Source organism: Convolutriloba macropyga, chromosome 3, assembly GCF_964194025.1.
Source record: "Convolutriloba macropyga chromosome 3, txConMacr16.3, whole genome shotgun sequence".
NCBI classification, from domain to species: domain Eukaryota; kingdom Metazoa; phylum Xenacoelomorpha; order Acoela; family Convolutidae; genus Convolutriloba; species Convolutriloba macropyga.
In genome coordinates, this window is record NC_134470.1 from 13,532,263 (window position 1) to 13,551,964 (window position 19,702).

Consider the following 19,702-nt stretch of genomic DNA (forward strand, 5'->3'; position numbering starts at 1 on the left):
GGCCCATTGATATTCATCATATATGTTAACGTGTTACCGCATGCCTGCTCCAACTTAAATTTTATTTTGTTTGCTGTCGACACAACTGTTACAGCAACAAGACTTGATATAAACCTGAGTCAGGATGAGCTCAATGCACTTACCGTCTAGTTAGCCGCGAAAACACTGTCTGTTAAGGTAGATAAAACTATTCAACTAAACTTTAAAACAATTGCTTCTAATTCTATTTCCTCTTTCGTATTTATGATTTTATCGTGAACAACAATATGTGCTGTATATATCTCGGAGTATATTTGGATTCGCAGTTATCGTTCCGTAAACGCTTAGATAGTGTAGGTCTCTGTTTGCTTGTTAGATAAGCTGGTAAATTATCCAAACTGCGATATTATGTTGCGAGAGCTCAGCTCATTAACTACTAAAAAGCAAACGTAAACGCACTATTACAGTATTGTGTACTTGTATACGTATGCCGTAGCTTCGCGACTTTGTGACCTCTCCACAATCTTCAGAAAAAATATTGAGGTTCATTTGTTTCCCGGATAGAAAGAAAAACGTGGATGATGGATTCCTGATGAAAAACGTACTAACTGTTTATGAGCTACATTCATACGCTTTGTTCAAATTTGTTGTAAAATCACTGAAGGGCATTCATAGTGATAGCAAGTTTTTTTTTTGAATATCACAATGAAGTAAGACGCACAAGAAATACCCAGATTAAATTACTCCAAGAACCGTCCTTCAAAAAAGGCTTTCAGAGGCCTTCAGTTTCCCATCGTTGCGTAAAACTTTTTACTAGTCGTTTTACTAGTAAATGTGGAATACTTGACGAAAACTTTGAACCTTTTCAACCGAAGGAGGTCTTGGGTTTTTATCATAAACTGAGAGAAACGGTTCTGCTGGATAATTTGTGCTTAGCGAATTCGAAATTTGAATGAATTTTTTTTCCAGTTTATTTAGGCATGGATGTACAGGTTATGAAATGCAATCAGATATCATTTGAAATTTTTACTACCACAAACAGATCAAAAATTTGTAGAGGCTCCTGCTTCTCAGGGGCCGCACCCTCAAAAAATTCATGAAAATGCATTTTTTTCCTCAAAACTGAAGGAGTTAGGCAACTTAGAAATTTTTAGCAAAATTCATAAAGCAATCGACCGCATTTGATCAGAAATTGCTTTCAACTTTGCTAGGGTTGGAACCTATAGGGCAACATTGCCCCGTCCTCCTGTCCTCTCCGAGATAATCTGTTAAATCATCTGTGTATAAAATTTCTTTGGAGAAACAAATTCTTTCTTTCTTTCTTTCTTTCTTTCTTTCTTTCTTTCTTTCTTTCCTTCTTTCTTTCTTTCTTTCTTTCTTTCTTTCTTTCTTTCTTTCTTTCTTTCTTTCTTTCTTTCTTTCTTTCTTTCTTTCTGTCTTTCTTTCTTTCTTTCTTTCTTTCTTTCTTTCTTTGGTTTTGTTGTCTTTCCTATCTTAAGTTGATAATAATGGCAGGTCTCACCGGCCCTCTAATGTGATTTGAGTTGGACGCATTCTCTTGTTCATACGCCAATTATTTTTGAACAAAAATTGAATTCTTGAAATTTTCTATCTGTTTCTCATTTGGTTGACAATTAAGCCAAAATTGTGGATGCCAAAACCGGGGTCGGAACCTCATGTGAGAACGCACATTACCGAGCCTTCTTGTTTTGCTCAAGGATATCGATGATGAGTTCCGATTTGGTACAGAGAACTGACATCAGCCTTTGATTAGTTCCCACACATCTCTTCTAAATGTTGGTCAAATAGTGCTAACTGCACTGAACTCTTGCCAAAAAATTTTATTACTTTTTCCTAAAATCTTGAAAAACGTCAAAATTTTGACGGAAGTTGATAAGAAATGGGAACGGTTGATTATTTATTAGTTGAGAGTTATCTGTATATTTTACTTTCTGTATATATATATATATATATATATATATATATATATATATATATATATACATATAATAATTTCGCAAGAATCTTGCAAGAGTTTTTAAATTGGCATATAGAGTTCAGATCAATTTTTGAGACCTATGGATAAAGAAATTTGAATCTGAATACAGGACACTTTATTTTCAATATGCCAGTGTCTAATATATAGCTGAGGTTCTTGCTTCGGTCATTGTTTTGTTCATTGTTCTGTCATTGTATCCGTTTAATCGGTCAATACATATCAATGCATTTCTTATAAAGTGAAGTGGATTTTGTTATTGCACTATTTTCTAATTTTTCATCAACTTAGCCCAGTTGACATGCACCTTTTTCTTTAAAATAAAAGCCCAGTTTTTCCCTCAAAATATTTGTTAAAAATTTGGAAGCCTTCAAAGCTCTGTTAGGATTATAGGTTTTAGTTTGATAGGTTAAAGCTCTGCATTATGGAATAGCATCAAGGCATTACTACGAGAAGTTACAATGACAGTTTACTGATATCTATTTTTCCTGTTTCCCATTTCTCAGAGTAGATTAACAAATGAAGCTAATTTGAAGGCTCTCATGAAATAAAAAGCTTCCTCTTGTCATCCTAACCTACAAAAACATCTCCAATTACTAACTAGAGTAATAACCGCACCTAAACTTAACAAAACAGCCCTTTTAGTGACAAAAGGTCCTGTTAATAAACTTACAAAACTGTTTCTTACATCGAGTTTAAACTGAATATAATCGAAGTACGAAATTACAGCAGTAAAAATAAAGGGGTCAAATTTGTTTTCACTATTCGCACCCGTAAAATTAACAAAACAAATTCACCCCAACACCCCCTCCCCGAACCCATACCCTCTGAAAATTTTCCTCCTTGTTTGATATTCACAACATCCTACAGTTCACCCTTTCATTTTGCGCCCATTAATTTGCATTCCGGGTTACTTGGCCGGGTTCGCGCTCTCTCTCCCTCTCTCTCTGCAGTAACCCTGGTCGGCACCCGTGCTAATTGTCGCCCAGGGAGATTGTGCTGAGAGACCTCCTCGTCTTTTCCTCTGTTTATACAGCCCCTTCTTTGTCTTGCCAGCTACACACTGAAAGTCAGCTTCGAAATGGAATATTGATTCGAATGCCAAACTAAAAATGAAAGACAAGGTTTTAATGGCAAATATCAGCTCCGCGAACTTTTACCATTATTTAAAAGAATTCCGATATTACAGATTATGGAATCGGCAAATATCTCCCATTTACATATTTTTTTACACCTATGATCAGTTCTTGATTATATACGTTTTACAGTAATTGTTTCCACAGTTTAAGGACAGTGTGAGAATTTTGCTAGCCCGGCTTTTCTTGTTCAGACACTTTTCGACTTTTTGAGGGAATCCCAGACTAAAATATGTGTTATCAAACTAGAACTCTCCCTTCCTGTGTCGGTTTCTAGAAATCAAAAACATCAAAAATTGCAAAAAAAAAATAAATTTTGGCAGTATGTCATGTCAAACTATCCTTTACATTATTCGAACTTTTTAAAAATTAGTTTATGTTAAATTTATTCATGTTAAGTGTACCAGGCACGTGCTACAAATCGTAACTTTGAAAACACCAAGTCATAATGTTGATTATAGAGATATAATTCAATGGTTAGGAAATTGATGACTTTTTCACAGTAGCAAAAGAAGATTTGTGAAGCAAATCTCACGAAAGTTTCAACTGTTGACAAGGAACAACAGTGGGCAACGGGTAGCCCAGGCATATCGTGCCAAAGTAACTATAACTCAAGGGTCTTTTTTGAAACACCGCCAACACTGGCGTCAGTGAAGCAAGCTGATTAGTTTGATTTTCTGACGTCCGGCCACAGCACCACCAATACTACACATTCAATATTATATGAAGGCGGATCACCGCACATTGAGGAACCATCAACTACACTGAGGAAACCATGAAAAATCAATTATGGTGTAATTCTAACATTAATGCTAACTAGAGTCAAAAATAACAAATTGCGTTTATGATTAAAAAATCTGAGACAAACCTGTTTTTTTTTCTGTTCGAACCATAAATTAGATTTCGATTAAAAAAGAGGTAAAAAAAAGAAAGAATTAAAGATCCGCCAAAGTTGATTACCAGCTCATGATTTTTGAGATTTCTCACAAAAAAGATGCTGATATTTCTTACAAAAAGAAAGAAAAATTATTTTTTGGACATATCTTGATCTACAGGCAAAAATAACGACTAATTTTGTTTTTACCAAAATTGTAATTGTAGTCCAACTAATTTAAAAAAACTCAAAAACATTGTCATTAGCAGCAGCATCTATTCAATACTGTATTTTTAATCTGCTGATTTTTCAGTTTAAAGAAATTAGATAAAAATTAAGGCATTTTTTATTAACAAGCGAAAAGCATTTTTAATTTTTTGAAAAACATTTTTAAAACGAAGCCGGAGTGTATATTTTTTCACCAGCGCAGTATAGATATCAAAAAAGATTAACTTGCATGTGTTAAATGATACTTTGCAAGTGAAGAAAGATAAGACTTTTCAGAGAAATTTTTCATGTGTTTTTTTGTAAACATGTTCACTTTCCGTTTGAACTGTAAAATTTCACAGCAACTGCAATAAGAAAATTTCAAGAACGTTTAACGGTGACTATTCGATTCAATGATTTTTTTTAAACTGGAGGCATTTTAATTCTGCAGATAATTTTTTTTCGAAATTTCTTACTAATTCTGAGATTTATCCGGTTATGTTGTTTTAATTTCTGCAGACCCATCGTCGATGTGTTAAAAGTTCGTTTGTTGTTTTTAATGATAACAAATTGAATCAGCTCATCCGTTTATTGTTCCATCTCTAAAATTCCATCTATAATCTTTATTATCTTTATTAATTTTATCAATCATTTTTTCTTTCTGAGTTAATATTTGTTCTCAAAATAAACTTTTACATCTTCAAGTTTTTTGGTTTTTTTGTTTCCTAAAGCACGCAAATTTCTCATTTTGTATATCCGTATTCTCTGTGTCACTACTTACTTCAGAGGCCTGTAGTCTTTGCTCATTTATTTTAGAAAAAATTTGACGATTAAAATTTTGAAACTGTCTGAGCTCCAAACGAGGAAATTTTTTTTATCTTTTTTAATTTTTTTATCTTTATTGTTTATGTTCATTTTCGTTATTCAGAAACAATTTTTTTGTAAACAAACAAGTCAGTTAATGAAGGACACGATTTTGTCAATTTTTGAAGTAAAACGAATTTTTTGTGGCACTAAGTTAATATAAAGATTTGTTTCTCGTTTTTACTTTTTTGCAGATTTTTCAACATTCTACGCACCAACACTGTTTATTCGTTCCGTTTGAAAAGCGTTTAAACGGAGGATGCTAAGCATACCATGGGGGGGGGGGGGGGGGAAATTGAAGTCATTATTTTGGTCCGCTTTAAAATTTAGCTACAATAAAAATGACAAACAAAATGGAGAATAAATTTGTTTCAGTGTAGCGTGCAGCTAAATTTGTGAAACATTTTTGACTGTAAGACGGTTGTAAAAGCACTTCAATTAATAAAACAGGGTGAGGTAAAAAAAAAAATAGCTCCTATCGTTTCATATAAATAGCGGCGTAGGTATTGTTTTTCTAATGGAGATTTCTCTGAATTTGTTTTTTTTTCATTATTTTTGTTGCAACTATTCGACCAAAGGAATGTCGAGTTTTAAATCTTATATGAGTAAATTAACTAAACAAAATGCCCTCTGCCCTCCTATTATTTCTAAGATTACAAACTGTAAACTCTATGTGAAATTTATTAATGTCACGCAACCTAGATGATAACAGGGCTGTATTGATTGAACGATATTTTGTTTTCTGTTAATTAAGATTAGGGTTTGAAATCAGTTCCAACTCGTCTAGTAGGTAACATTTTTCTAATCTCTGGTTCTAGTAAATATTTTAATCTGTCTCCTCATCCGTTTTGTGGCTATTTTCCAGCACTCAACCGGCTATTTTTTCACGTTTTTTTTAAAAAAATTTTAACAAGGAAGCTGGTTAATGTGCGTTCGCACATGATGTTCCGATCCGAGCTCATCTAAATTTTGACTTAATTGTCAACCAAATGAAGATAATCAAAAATAGATGTTTGAGTTAAAAAAATTCTTTGCACACCCAAACTACTAATTGGAGAAAATAAGGCCATGCCTGACTAAAGCGTTTATGAGATCTGCCATTAAAAAGACTACGAGAAAAAAAAACAAACAAATCAGCAAAAACAAAATTTTCACGGCAAAAACTCAATATCTAAATATTTAAAAGCATCTTGTAACAACGTCAAAATGCAATCATATATAACCTTACCCAAATTTATTCTTTCCTAAAAACACAGCAGATGAGATTTTTCGTGAACGGGACTAAGTAACAAGTCGACAAAAAGAAATAATGATGCAAAACAAAAATCAATTAACATTTTTAAAAACGTGTCATAAAGATTACGTCTCAAAAACCTTTAGCCTTTAACGGAAAAAATCTTGATAGAGTTACAAAAAAGTCATTAAATAACTGATAGGACCTGTATTTGTTTAGACTACGCCATGGAAACGAACTAAAATTGTAAAAAACTAAAAAAAATAACAAATTGCGAAAAAACAAATTAATTAAGCCATTAAAATCATTACCTTTATCTGAAAATTGTTTCTCTTATTTCAATTATCATTGTTTATACTAATTCAACTTAAAGTATGTTGAAGAATAAAATAAGGTCACTCGGTCCTCATTTGAAAATCATAGGTTTCTGTTATTACGCGAATATGCTTAAAAAAAACAGAAAAAGAAACACAAACATTGACCACCCACAAAACTATTATGGAAACGCATATCGTTCTTCAAACGAAACATCAGTTAAGTAAAAATATCTGCAGACACGTTGGTTTAGAATTACATGGAATTGAATGGAACCTCTCAGTGATGAGAATAACTTACAAGTTGACGAAAAGAACAACAAAAAATGAAAAATTTCAAAACTTTTGAAATTGATTTATATCCTAAATTTTAAGGCGCTTCAATATAAACTGACTGCTTTGAGTAACCTTATTCAATCAATTTTCAATTACAAGATTATGCGATCTCAAAGCGTTTTACGTCTCCTAAAAGATTAAAAAACAGTCAAAAACAGCGAGGAAAGAGAAAAAAGAGAGAAAAGTGTCAACGCCATTAAAAAGTGAGATTTTCAGTAACAATTTTCCATCTTCAATTACCTTTTAACAGCAACAGGGTGCTTCTTCGTTTATAAAAAGGACTTCAAAAATTCAACAAATATGAACAAGTATATCAAAACCACGAAATTTTTACGAAAAACAAGTAATATCAACGAAATTAAATTCAATAGCTTTCAAAGGAAATCAATAAACACCTTAAGTTACGCCTCGATGAGATAACTATGACGTTTCTCATTCATAGGTAATCCATAACAGATCGCAATAAGTCTTATGGTCAAGAAAACAATAACGAATACAGGCTAAAACCAAAATTTCAATAAAAAAATGCGATAGGAAATTTTTGAAGCCTTTTAAACCATAAACTTTTTTCTGAAAACTTTCGCTATAATCCATTGAAGGTTTTTCTAAGCAAATACAAATGAGAACCATCAGTATTATGATAATAATATAAGATTCCAAAAGGGGCCAAATAATGAGAAAATATCAAAAAAATTTTTAAAAAAAATTATGATAACTCGAGGTCATAAAACCAATGGTTAGAAGTCAAAATTGCTATCAATATTAATTTTGGCTGCAATAGAAAAGAAAAGAGGTCCCGTCATTAATGAAAATGATATAGTGTTAAAAAAAATAGGTTTGAGATGGGTTAGTTTTAAAAAAAAATTCGAAAATTTTGTCTTAATGTCTTAACAGCCATTGTCTGTCCACTCAAAGCACTAGATAGGTTCATCTAACGCTCATTAAGGAGCCTATTGCATTTTTAGTCAGCAAGTCTATGCAATAGGACTTCAAAATTTTAGTAAAACATCAAAAGGAAATCAATATTTTATTAAAAATTACGAAAAGTCAGAGTAGAAGCCAAAAGAAAATTTGTTCATTGGGCTTCATTTGACTGTAAGGATCTGTAAGAACCTTAATATGGAAAGTGACTAGTCTATAAGTGACTTTAAACATAAAAAAATGCGAAAAGTTTTCTAAAAAAACAGCTCTCAAAGAGAATTCGAGTTTTACTTTTTATAGTGAACATACCCATGAGACCAAAAGCAGCATTTCTGTCGCCTTTCGTCTATTGCGAATGAAAACAAGTTTCATTTAGTGGTGTTAAATGCATTCTTGGATTGGTATTTTTATTTTAAAAATCTTTATTTGAACGAAAATTAAGCTAAAAGTGAACAAAATCATGCCAAATGTCCTGTGTTAACACAAAAGTTTAAACCTCGATAACTCCTCGAAAAAAAACGAAATTCAAAAAAAAATCTTCTTTCTTCCTAACTCTACGCTGGACAAGCTTTTCAATGATATCATTCTCAACTCTCTGCGATGAATATATCGATCGGCCAAAATTGTCTGAACAAAAAAACCCATTTGAGTATATAGTTCCTCCCCCCACAAGTGGGGTCGGAACAATTATCGTGATAAAACAGGGAAAAATGGAACACCGTTGAATTTTTTAAAGCCCATTTGGCAGTTATTTAACCGCAATTAATTCCTGTGCAAAGAACAGTTAACTGTAAACTGGGATTTCGTCAATATGAGCCTAAAATTTTTCAAGTTCTCTAAGTTAATTAAAATTTATAAACGAAGACCGGATGAACCGATGAAGCCACAATGAAACCTTCATTGACGCAAAAAAAGCTGAATATAAACTGGCTTATGTTGGTATTACAACAACACCTTCTCAGTTACACTTTTCCGGAAAAAAATAGGCACAAATAAAATTTCCTTTGTGATAGAGAGTGACTCAGGCAATTTGGTTCTTCTGAAAACTCGAATATATTTACGGTTGGTTGCCCTTTCCGCAGAAACTTGCTACGACACAAAATTTGTTGTTTTTGTAAACCTATCTGCTATATCGTTTCAGATATGGTGATATGATAAATTGTAATTTTAGACTTTACGTATTAATTCACGCATTTGTAGTTGTATCTAATTTCACTTAAAAGATAAAGATTTTAATCACTCTAATTTTTGTTTTGCGTGGGTGGTATAAGTTTAGAAATCTGAGGGGCGGGGGTTGCTACAATTAATAGCTCGCCATCAAAAGCTGAGTAATTTATTTTAAGTTTCACTTTGTTTTCAGCAAATTTATTGTTCACAGACGCTTAAACCGCCTTAGGGGGAAGTTTGGATGCCAGGCGGCTGAAACTTTGTTGCTTTTGTCTGGAATTGAGAGCCAGTTAAGCCTTTTTGTTCCTATTTTGGCGCACTTTTGTTACAAAGTTGAAACTTTGATTAATTCTTTCAGATTGGTCCCTTATTGTGTCAATAATTCACGCCGTTAATTTGAAATGAAACGTGAAAAGGATTCTAAAAACGTGAAAAGTTTCGACTTTTATGGGTTCGCAATCTTAACATATTTGATATGAGAGCATCTGTGGGTTAAACTTCAAAAGAACGAGATCAAAATCTCCCCCAAAAGAAAAGCAATTAAACCAAATTACTATGTGTGCCATAGTTTAAATTTTATTGAGCTATTTTACCAGAATAAATAAGCTTTTCCATTTAAGTAAGTCTCCAAAATGGCTGCTAACGAATTCTGACCGACCCCTCCCCCTGAAATTGTGGCCGTGTGCATTTCAAAGTGGTTAAGCGCAGCGCTTAAGCAGACGAAGGAGTCTATAGTTGGTTGTTCTATACAATCGTAAAATGAGTTTGGGCTTGTTTTATGCTCAAAGTAAGGCAAAAGGTTATTTGCAGTGGAAACAAACTGCTCTCTATATCTCGAAGCAATCTGCCTTGGGGCATGTTTAGATAATAATTGAAAGATTTAGAGTCTTAGATTGTTAACTACAAATTTAGTGTTTCGCCAACACAAGTGCAATAACTTACGCTCTTTTAAGCTTTCTTTGTACCCTGTTATATTATTGTACAGAGCTATAATGCTGTTATAGTCAAGATAAAGCACCCTTTATAGCTATCACACGGGCCGCGGTAAACTTAGCTGCTGTTAGATGTTTGTCGATCTAATGGAAAACTAATTAGCGTGAACGACTATGGGAGAATTCTTTGTTGATGTACAAACAAATAGCCTTATCCTGTTAATGGAGACACTATCGCCAATTCGACTTAGTTCCTGTTAAATATTTGCGGCGCCTAAATTGTTCAAATAACCAGCCAATCACAGAGCAGTTACTGCTTTCATCATCAAAGTGACAAAATACCTAGCAGCTCCTTAAACATACTTCTCATTTAGCCGATTATATTTAGATCAGTCAATTTCTAATCGCTTGTCAGGTTCGTTTACAATCAAATATCCAACGATTAAGTCATCATAGCAAAATGTATTACTTTACTTCAGCGAATAAGAGGTTCGCATGTTACTTTGATTTTAGGAGATTATTTTCAGATTTTGCTGTAACTATCGTTAAACAACGGTTTAGCATAAATTCATTGGTATAAGTTTTTATCAATTTGGGTGTTTAATTAATCACTTTCGAATCACAGATCATTAAGTTTCGATTATTTGCTTTTTAATTAGCGCATAATTGTATTTATAATTTACTAGTTTATGAGCTGTTAGTCACAAAAGGTACTTGAAGGTACTCGATTTAGTTGTCTAATTTGTCTGCTCTAGTTAGAACTCGTGTCTCTCTAACCTTTATTCTCTATTTAACTTTTGCCGCCTTGCAATCTGGTTTTTGCCCCAGGTGGCTTTCATTAGGGCGACAGCTGATAGCGGAAGACAAATTTACTAGTTATAACAGCACTTATAAACCAGTTAATACAGAATGTTTGCGTCTCAAACACAGTTAGGCGGATATACCAAATTACAACAAACATATAATTGATATCATTTCAATTCACCCCAAATATTACTTATAACTCCCACCCTCCCTCCCTTCCGCCCCTCCCCTCCGCCCAGATCTAAAGAGTCCCGCTTCCATTTAAAACTGCATGTTCATATTATGAACATATTTATAGTAAACAGAGCCAAACATTTACCCAGAAAGCAAACTAGACGACCAACGCAATCCAGCGCTCCTCAAATCCTCCAAAATTAAGACCCCAGATCAATTATTTTTCCATAAACAAACCAGATTTGCCCAACACCCCGCCCAGTGCAAAAACCCACCGGGGGTCCAGTCTTTAATATTATGTCCCTAACGTGTTCGTAGCTTGCTTATCTTGTTATGGTCGTTATGGTATATGGTTCGCCTAACATTCAAGATTGCAGACACGGCAGATCGCATATTTGACCATTTAATCTAGAAGTCAAAACAAAACCCTAATTTCCCCCAAAACAAAGAAAAACTGATCCAATTGTGGCTCGCCGACCTGATTGGGTTGTTGAGTTATTTAGCGCTCTCTTGTTATTGATCTGACTAGATTATTAGTAATAATAGTTAGTAAATCAGTTATGATTGGTACTCGTTACGTGCTCCGATTCGTCATGTTGATTATTTTCTGCACCTCAATGATGTTCTACACAAAGCTGTAAGTTTGGTTGAAATCGTTTTTCAACGACTTTGCTTAAGTCAATTTTTAGCAGCTGAATAAAATATCGCTTCAATTGTTGAGATAAAGACAAAAAAGCGGTTGAATATTTTAAATGATCTTTGTGAAAAAAATTATCTACGCTTAAAAAAATTAAGTGATGTCAAATCGCATTTTTAGCTGACAAAATTGGATTTTAAAGTTGATTTCTAACAATATTTAGTATTCATTGTGTTTGTAAGGTGGCCTGAATAGTTGTCTTAATCTACAATAAAATATAGTTTTCCGTTTTTTTTATGCCCGGGTTGTTAAAATTTCTTTGTAGTCACAAGCATCATATAAGATGTCATACAAATGATAAAGTATTGCCTAGTACGATCCTTGTATAACTTCAAAGAAATCATACATGATCCTTCTATGAAATCAAAGAAATCATAAATGATAGATACTACTGCCCGAAGAATGCAAGCATTCGAAAACCCATAGTTGGTTAATTGAAGCTGCTGCAATATTTCTGTAACTTGCATTAAATCATTTGCGATCCTTGTATAACAACTAACAAATCATATATGATCGATGATACTGCAACAGGGTTGGCTTTCATTTTTTGTTGTAATTTTAGCGAATAAACTGAAGCAAAAGCAATATTATAAAATTTTCGCTGTCTTGGAAAAGTTTGTTTTTTTTTTGGAATATCAAACCGGCTCTTTCATATCTAGAAAATTATGACGGTAATGATTAGTATTCGAAGTTCTTGAAATCCACCGGAAAAAAAGAAGTTAGAATCGAATTAAGAACATGAGACGAAACGAGAGCATTCAGACGCACGCCTAAAAACTTCAGTCGTAATATTTTGATCGGCTGTGTTAGTTTCATATAAAGATCCGCTGGACTCCAAGGCATGGCCAAATGCTCCAGTCTTGGTTTAGCTCAATGCTAATGATCACAGTTTCTAAGGATCATAGTTAAATATTTGTCTCCGCTATATCTGTCTTTTGCCTGAAGTTGTTTTGTTTTCTAGAAAACAAGAGTTATGTAAACTTTCTTTCTAGTATGAAATCTGAACGCTGCTCTTTATTTTTAAATTTGTCTTGAGATTTTTTAATTGATATCCTATCTTCGGAGGGAAAAAATTAGAGGTTAATGTACCCGTCCATAAAAAAATTAGAAAAAAAACTAACAGTTTTTGGAAATTTACCGTAGAAAGGTTATTTAAATAAATCTTTTGAAAACGGAGAAACTTAATCACTGCAACCGCATATTCAGGTTAATTTGTGCCCCAAGAGTTGAATAAAAATTTCTACAATCTATTTATTAATTTTTTTGACACAGACCTGAGGACTAGTAACAATATGGTGCCACGGAACGTCACTTACATTGAGAAAGCTATTTCTAAATTAAACTCTTAGAAATAAAAAAATCAAAAATGGGAGTCACTGTATTGATAAAGAAATAAGCAATGCAAAGAAAGCGTTTGAACATTTCTTTTTTATATGTTGTACCAAATCGCTGCTCAAGGCTATCACATCTTTCCAAAACAATTTAATGTTTTTTTTAAAATTATTACTGTTTTTTATTCATAACTCTTTTTTATTCATTACTTTTCCAAAGTCTTTAAAGAAAACCATAACAAAACTTCGTAACTACTGAAATTTGTATGCTCACTGTCTAAAATTGGTTATTACATTTTTGGAGGTAACAAAGTGTAAAAATGCAATTTCTGATTCCTTTTCTGTACATCGTCATGTTTTTTGCTAATGCGTGCTCTTAAGATACAGTAAGTATTGGCAGTTTGAGGGACTTTTCAAAGCAAAAAAATGTTTTAGGGACCAACTATAAAATGTATTTAATAGCCGCACAGCGATAGCTGTGGCTATTATTGGCCTTCACTTGGTTTTTACAATTCAAAGAATTTGAAGTGTATTGAGGCGCTGTTTTTTTTAAAGATCTGTTCACACATTTTCATGATTTTTGAAGTAAAATTGGAGTAGTGATTTTGGTCACGCTGAAACAGGAAGTGAAGCGAAAAAGCGAATGGTTTTGCGGCGTGAATTTTTATCGCTCTAATGTTAAAGTAGAGTGAGAAAACGGCGTTTGAACAAAAATTCGCTTTCTCGCTAGTGGTTTTTTGTTCACATGCGGCAATTTCACTTTGGTTTTTACTATTTTTTTCGATTTTTTGGACCGGACTTTTTTCTAAATGTTTTTCCCAATCCATTCATAGTTCATTCCAGGTCCAGTTTTTTGTTTAGTCAATGAAAATTTTTGAATTATACGTCAGGACTTGTCCTGCTATGTTTTTTTTTAAGATCTGTTCACACATTTTCATGATTTTTGAAGTAAAATTGGAGTAGTGATTTTGGTTACGCCGAAACAGGAATTGAAGCGAAAAAGCGAATGGTTTTGCGGCGTGAATTTTTATCGCTCTAATGTTAAAGTAGAGTGAGAAAACGGCGTTTGAACAAAAATTCGCTTTCTCGCTAGTGGTTTTTTGTTCACATGCGGCAATTTCACTTTGGTTTTTACTATTTTTTTCGATTTTTTGGACCGGACTTTTTTCTAAATGTTTTTCCCAATCCATTCATAGTTCATTCCAGGTCCAGTTTTTTGTTTAGTCAATGAAAATTTTTGAATTATACGTCAGGACTTGTCCTGCTATGTTTTTTTAAAGATCTGTTCACACATTTTCATGATTTTTGAAGTAAAATTGGAGTAGTGATTTTGGTTACGCCGAAACAGGAATTGAAGCGAAAAAGCGAATGGTTTTGTGGCGTGAATTTTTATCGCTCTAATGTTAAAGTAGAGTGAGAAAACGGCGTTTGAACAAAAATTCGCTTTCTCGCTAGTGGTTTTTTGTTCACATGCGGCAATTTCACTTTGGTTTTTACTATTTTTTTCGATTTTTTGGACCGGACTTTTTTCTAAATGTTTTTCCCAATCCATTCATAGTTCATTCCAGGTCCAGTTTTTTGTTTAGTCAATGAAAATTTTTGAATTATACGTCAGGACTTGTCCTGCTATGTTTTTTTTAAGATCTGTTCACACATTTTCATGATTTTTGAAGTAAAATTGGAGTAGTGATTTTGGTCACGCCGAAACAGGAATTGAAGCGAAAAAGCGAATGGTTTTGCGGCGTGAATTTTTATCGCTCTAATGTTAAAGTAGAGTGAGAAAACGGTGTTTGATCAAAAATTCGCTTTCTCGCTACTGGTTTTTTGTTCACATGCGGCAATTTCACTTTGATGTTTGCTGTTTATACGATTTTTTGGTCGATTTTTTTTCTGAATGGTTTTACCAATCCATTCATAGTTCATTCTATTCCTAGTTCTTTGTTTCAACCAAATTTTCATTTTTTTTCTAGTGGTTTTCTGTCCACATGCGGCATTTTGACATTGATTTTCTGTTTTTTTTTTTAATTTTTTTGATCTGATTTTTTAAGAAATGGTTTTCCCAATTCAAAAATAGTCCATTCGATGTCTAGTTTTTTTGTTTAGTCAATGAAAGTTCTTTGAATTGTACCTTGAAACTTGTCCTGCTATGTTTTTTTTATTTAGTCGTCGCGATTTTTGTTATTACCATATGACGTCACAACCACTTCAAATCTGTTTTTTGTTGATCTGTTCATGCAATTTCAACTGAAGTGCATGTGTGACGTCATTTTTTTTGCTCTTAGTGGAGCGAGTTTTGTTCATTCGCCTGATTAAATTTTTTGCCACATTTGACTTACCTCACTCTCAAAAATGACTTTCTCACTTTGAAATTGACTTTTATTTACTTTAATTCAAAGAGATAAGGTCAAATGGGTGTGTGTCACTCTAAATGAAGGTTGAGAGCAGCTAATAGAGGCAGCAAAACTTTTTTTGGTCTCTCTTTTTTACTGTTTTTTTTTGAGACTGCAGATCTACGAAGCTATCGCGGCTATTTTCTGGCAATCTGACAGCTATGTTTCTTATTGTAGCTTTTCTTATTGGTCTCCACGAAGATTTTGATTATTTTAGAAAGTATTGATAATATGTTTCCTGAGCAAAACTGTTTTTCGAAAAACTGCTCCTCTAAATTTTTTAAGATTCTCTATTTTGAATTTTTGATAGCGCATAATCTGCTGATCGAAAAAATCTTTTGAGCATGTATTTCCTTCCCTTGAATATTTGGTTTAGGTAGAAAGGACCGATAGAAGTGTATTGTAATAATAATAAGGTTGATTTATTTTGCATATAAATCAAATTAGGATTATTTATGACTACCCTAAATTGACCACCGGCAACTTAAAATTGATCTAGGTCTCATATGGAGCTTTGTGACGGGCTTGTTCATGATTTTGTTGGCGTCATATATGATCTTTGGGTGCTTAGGAAAAAAACAAACTAGTGGAAAAATCATTGAGTGATTTGTTGTTTATTGTTTATTTTAGCACTGGTCTCCTCAGTCTGCAGTTGAACGTGCGCTCATTTGATGACCAATCAATTCTACCCTCAGAATATAATCTAAGGTACCGTCAACTAAGAAATCAGTGGGTCTAGAAGTTAAGGCACCCCCCCCACCCCCTACTTCTAATATAATTCGAAGCTAATGATTATTTCTATATGAGAAATTTCATTTTAAAATTGGTCAACATGAAACGGTTAAATTAAAAAAAGTAAAACATCGAAAGCGAATTAATCAATTTTGGTGGTCTTGATTTATTGTTAAACCTGTCGAACACAGTTCCACCTCATTGAAATGTTAGATCGTAAATATGATCTAAGACAGGAACCTTGATGAATTATTATAGCTTTAATTCAAATCTAATTTATACATTTCAATAATAAGTTGTTCCTATATAAATACGGTTTAACTACAATAATTTCAGAGGCGTGGAGAGCGCAGGAATGATACACAGAGTTATCAAAGACCAATCATCGCCATCATCATCTCTATCCTACCAATCACAGTCTAGCTGGTCACGTGACCACGCGAGAGAGGAGCCAATCAGAGTGCTGGTTTACAATCGAGTACCCAAGACAGGTAGCACTACGATAGCCAATCTGTTCTATGAGTCTGCTCCCGCCAATGGAGTGAGTGTGTTAATTGCGAACTTCTCCAAAGTGGCTGGCATGGTTTCCCTGCAAGACCAGGTATGTGTGTTGAAAAATTGATTATATATATGGTGGCATCATTAATAGCCGCACAGCGATAGCTGGGGCTATTATTGGCCTTCTCTTGGTTTTTTTACGACTCGAAGAGGAGTATTGGTTTTCTTAAGGGTTTTTGTTACCTGAAGTACTATTCGTTCAGACGATGTTTTAACCTAAAAGCGAAAGTGAGTAAAATTGCCGTGTGAACTAATTTTTTCTGAGCGAGGGAAGTTTTTAGATCATGCGCTGCGTTTAGTGAATTACTTTTTGACTTTGAATAGTAGTTTTTGACTGAATGGCACATACAGATAACCGTTTTTAGCTGTTTTTTCTTCCCAGTGCCCCAGTTTTTTGCTTGTAATTTGGTTTTTTGTAAAAATAATTTTTATTCGATGCTATATTGAAATGTAAACTTCGGACATTGATACCACAGCGTTTTGCGGAGCCTGAAAATGCGTTTGAAATTCAAAATTTGCACATGTTTCTTGAACAGCTTTTTTTGTAATTTCTTCATTTTGGGATCTGTCAGCCGTCTTCATTTTTGGATCTTCCAACAATCAGTTGATATAGTAACTTCCCTTTGTTAATTCATATACTCAACGCGTCTTTCTACCTCGATGTAATTTTGTTTTGTAAAATTGTACGTATGCTAATCAGATTCTGGTAGTTTTTTTTCCCCAATTTTTCTCAGTTTTTTGTTTGTATGTTTTAATTACTAGAAGTAGTCTTTTTGTGCAACATGAGAGACTTCAATTTCGTTTAAATAAAAATTTAATCATCATTTTTTGTTGTTAAGTTTTTGAAAAACATTAACTTTTTTTCATAAACGCAGTCTCAAAAAACTTTATTGAACATTTTTTTTGCAAAACGTTTCAATGTTTCGTGTTTTTGAATTCTGTTTTTTTTGTTTTGTTCAGGAGGACGTATCTTTGGCTCGGATGACTCCTTATCTTTTCTATGTCTCGAATGCTGAACAATGAAAAGTATTCGTATCTCTTTGATATTTTAAATTTTGTTTCGCGACTTTCAAAAATCAAGAATTAGTCTTTTTGTTACGGTGTTCCTTACATTGTGTCCAAATTCTTGACATTCTAGTTTGTATCATTCTAGCTTTGTTCTGGCGCCTACATTTATATTTTTTATATTGATTTTTTCAGTTTTTAAAATTTGAATCATTTCAGATTTTTCTTAGACTTTCGTCATTTCTTTGGTTTGCAATTGATTTCATTCAACATAAGGCAGTACTGAGAGTTTGCTATAAAACATTTTCCAAAAATTCCACGTTTTACTATTTATTGACATTTTCTTCAGGCTTTGGTTTTGTTTTTAAACGATTGTTTGCCTTTGATTATTATTCTGTTGCTTATGTCTTTTCTATGATTAATGAATTAGTTTGAAATCATGTTGTCGAGAGTATATACGTCACGGAAGAAGTGTGTTGTTTTTGTTTTATATGCAGAGATTGGAAATCTAATTTTGGCGGTTTTTTGAGTCTTAAATCTGAGCCTTCTTTTTTGAAAAGTTTAACTTATTTTCTAAGATTTTTATCTGCCGTTTGCTTTCGCGATGTTTTTGAGATCAGAATCATGAACTATTTGAGGGCAATTGATAGCACTGTCAGTTTTTTCAGCCGATCAGTATTTTCACCATCTTTATTATTTCTGACTTTTTTAACGTTACAAAACGTTTTCAGTGATACCAAGTTTTGCTGCATTTTGTTTCTCTTGGTGACAGTGGTTTAAATTTCAACAATTTTTAGATGAGATCTGAGGAGGTAATGAGTTCATGCAAAAGGTTTAATACAAAAGGTAATGGCTTCAGCTGCAATTACGGCTTTTTTGTGAAGTTTTGATGCTTCGAGTCGCTTCCGGAATTCTTCCGGCTGTGTTTTTTGTTTCGTCGTCGCGATTTTTGTTACAACCATATTACGTCACAACCACTTCAAATTTGCTTTTTTTTCATTCGTTCATGCAATTTCATCTAGAGTGTGAGCGTGATGTTATTTTGCGCTCTTAGTGGAGCGAGTTTTTTTTGTTAATTGGCGTGATTAAGTTTTTGGTCACACTTGACTTACCTCACTCTCAAAAATGACTTTCTCACTTTGAAATTGACTTTTATTTACTTAAATTCAAAGAGATAAGGTCAAATGGGTGTGTATAACTCTAAATGAAGTTTATTTGAGAGCAGCTAATAGGTTCAGCAAAAACTTATACGGATTTTAAATCAAAATATAACATATCAGCTTTCAATGAAAACACGAATTTTTTTGGTCTCCCTTTTTTAGTGTTTTTTTTTGCGACTACAGATCTACAAAGCTATTGCGGCTATTTTCTGGCAATCTGCCAGCTATTTTTTTTAATTTTTCTGTGTTTGCTTATAGTTCTAATGCTTAGTGCATGGTCAATAAGAACTCGTAGATTAACCGCTTTCAATCCTCCTAAAACTGTGAAATGCAAAAATTGTGACCGTGTTGTGATGCATGCTTAGTGTATCAAATTCCATATTCCAACATTTTGCAAAGCGGCCGACTAAAACTTTTGGAAAATGTGAAACTTTGCTTTTTTCCCTGTTTTTTTGAGAAACTGAAGAATTGATTTTCTCCGAAGTTCTGAATTTTTCACGAACAAATTTTACTACAAGAACGTTTAAGAAAGAAGACCAAAACTTACAAACAATTTTTCGTTGTAGTCCGTGGCAATCTAAATTCTGAGATTTTCAACAGTTTGTCAAATCTTCTGCAAATTTTTAGCTTTTTAAAACCCAAAACATAAATTGCTGATTAGTTTGATGAAGCACAGTAATTGCGAATTCAAGAATCTTATCTATCTGTTTGTTTGCTCACCAGGAATGCATTTGTCTTTTGAGTTTGCTGATGTTAATATTTTTTTAATTTCACTTGTTAATTTTGCATTTTTTGTAAATTTCTTCCTAGAGAAGAATTTTCAATTGAAATATTCGTTTTTGACCTTTTTTTGTGCTACGCTCGTACTTTGACAATTGTGCTTCTCTCGAT

At 33.2% G+C, this 19,702-nt stretch overlaps 1 protein-coding gene across 2 annotated transcripts in view; it reads left to right on the forward strand.

Annotated features, from left to right (window-relative positions):
• Positions 1-9,918: 9,918 nt before the first annotated feature.
• LOC142335967 (heparan sulfate 2-O-sulfotransferase hst-2-like) overlaps positions 9,919-19,702 on the forward strand; it is a 34,007-nt gene continuing 24,223 nt past the window's right edge. Inside the window, exons 1-3 of one of the 2 annotated variants that reach the window (XM_075384390.1) lie at positions 9,919-11,575; positions 15,987-16,064; positions 16,425-16,689. In XM_075384390.1, the coding sequence (XP_075240505.1) occupies positions 11,499-11,575; positions 15,987-16,064; positions 16,425-16,689 (420 nt within the window). In that variant the 5' untranslated portion in view covers positions 9,919-11,498. The remainder of the gene's footprint in view (positions 11,576-15,986; positions 16,065-16,424; positions 16,690-19,702) is intronic. The other variant, XM_075384389.1, reaches the window with a different exon arrangement.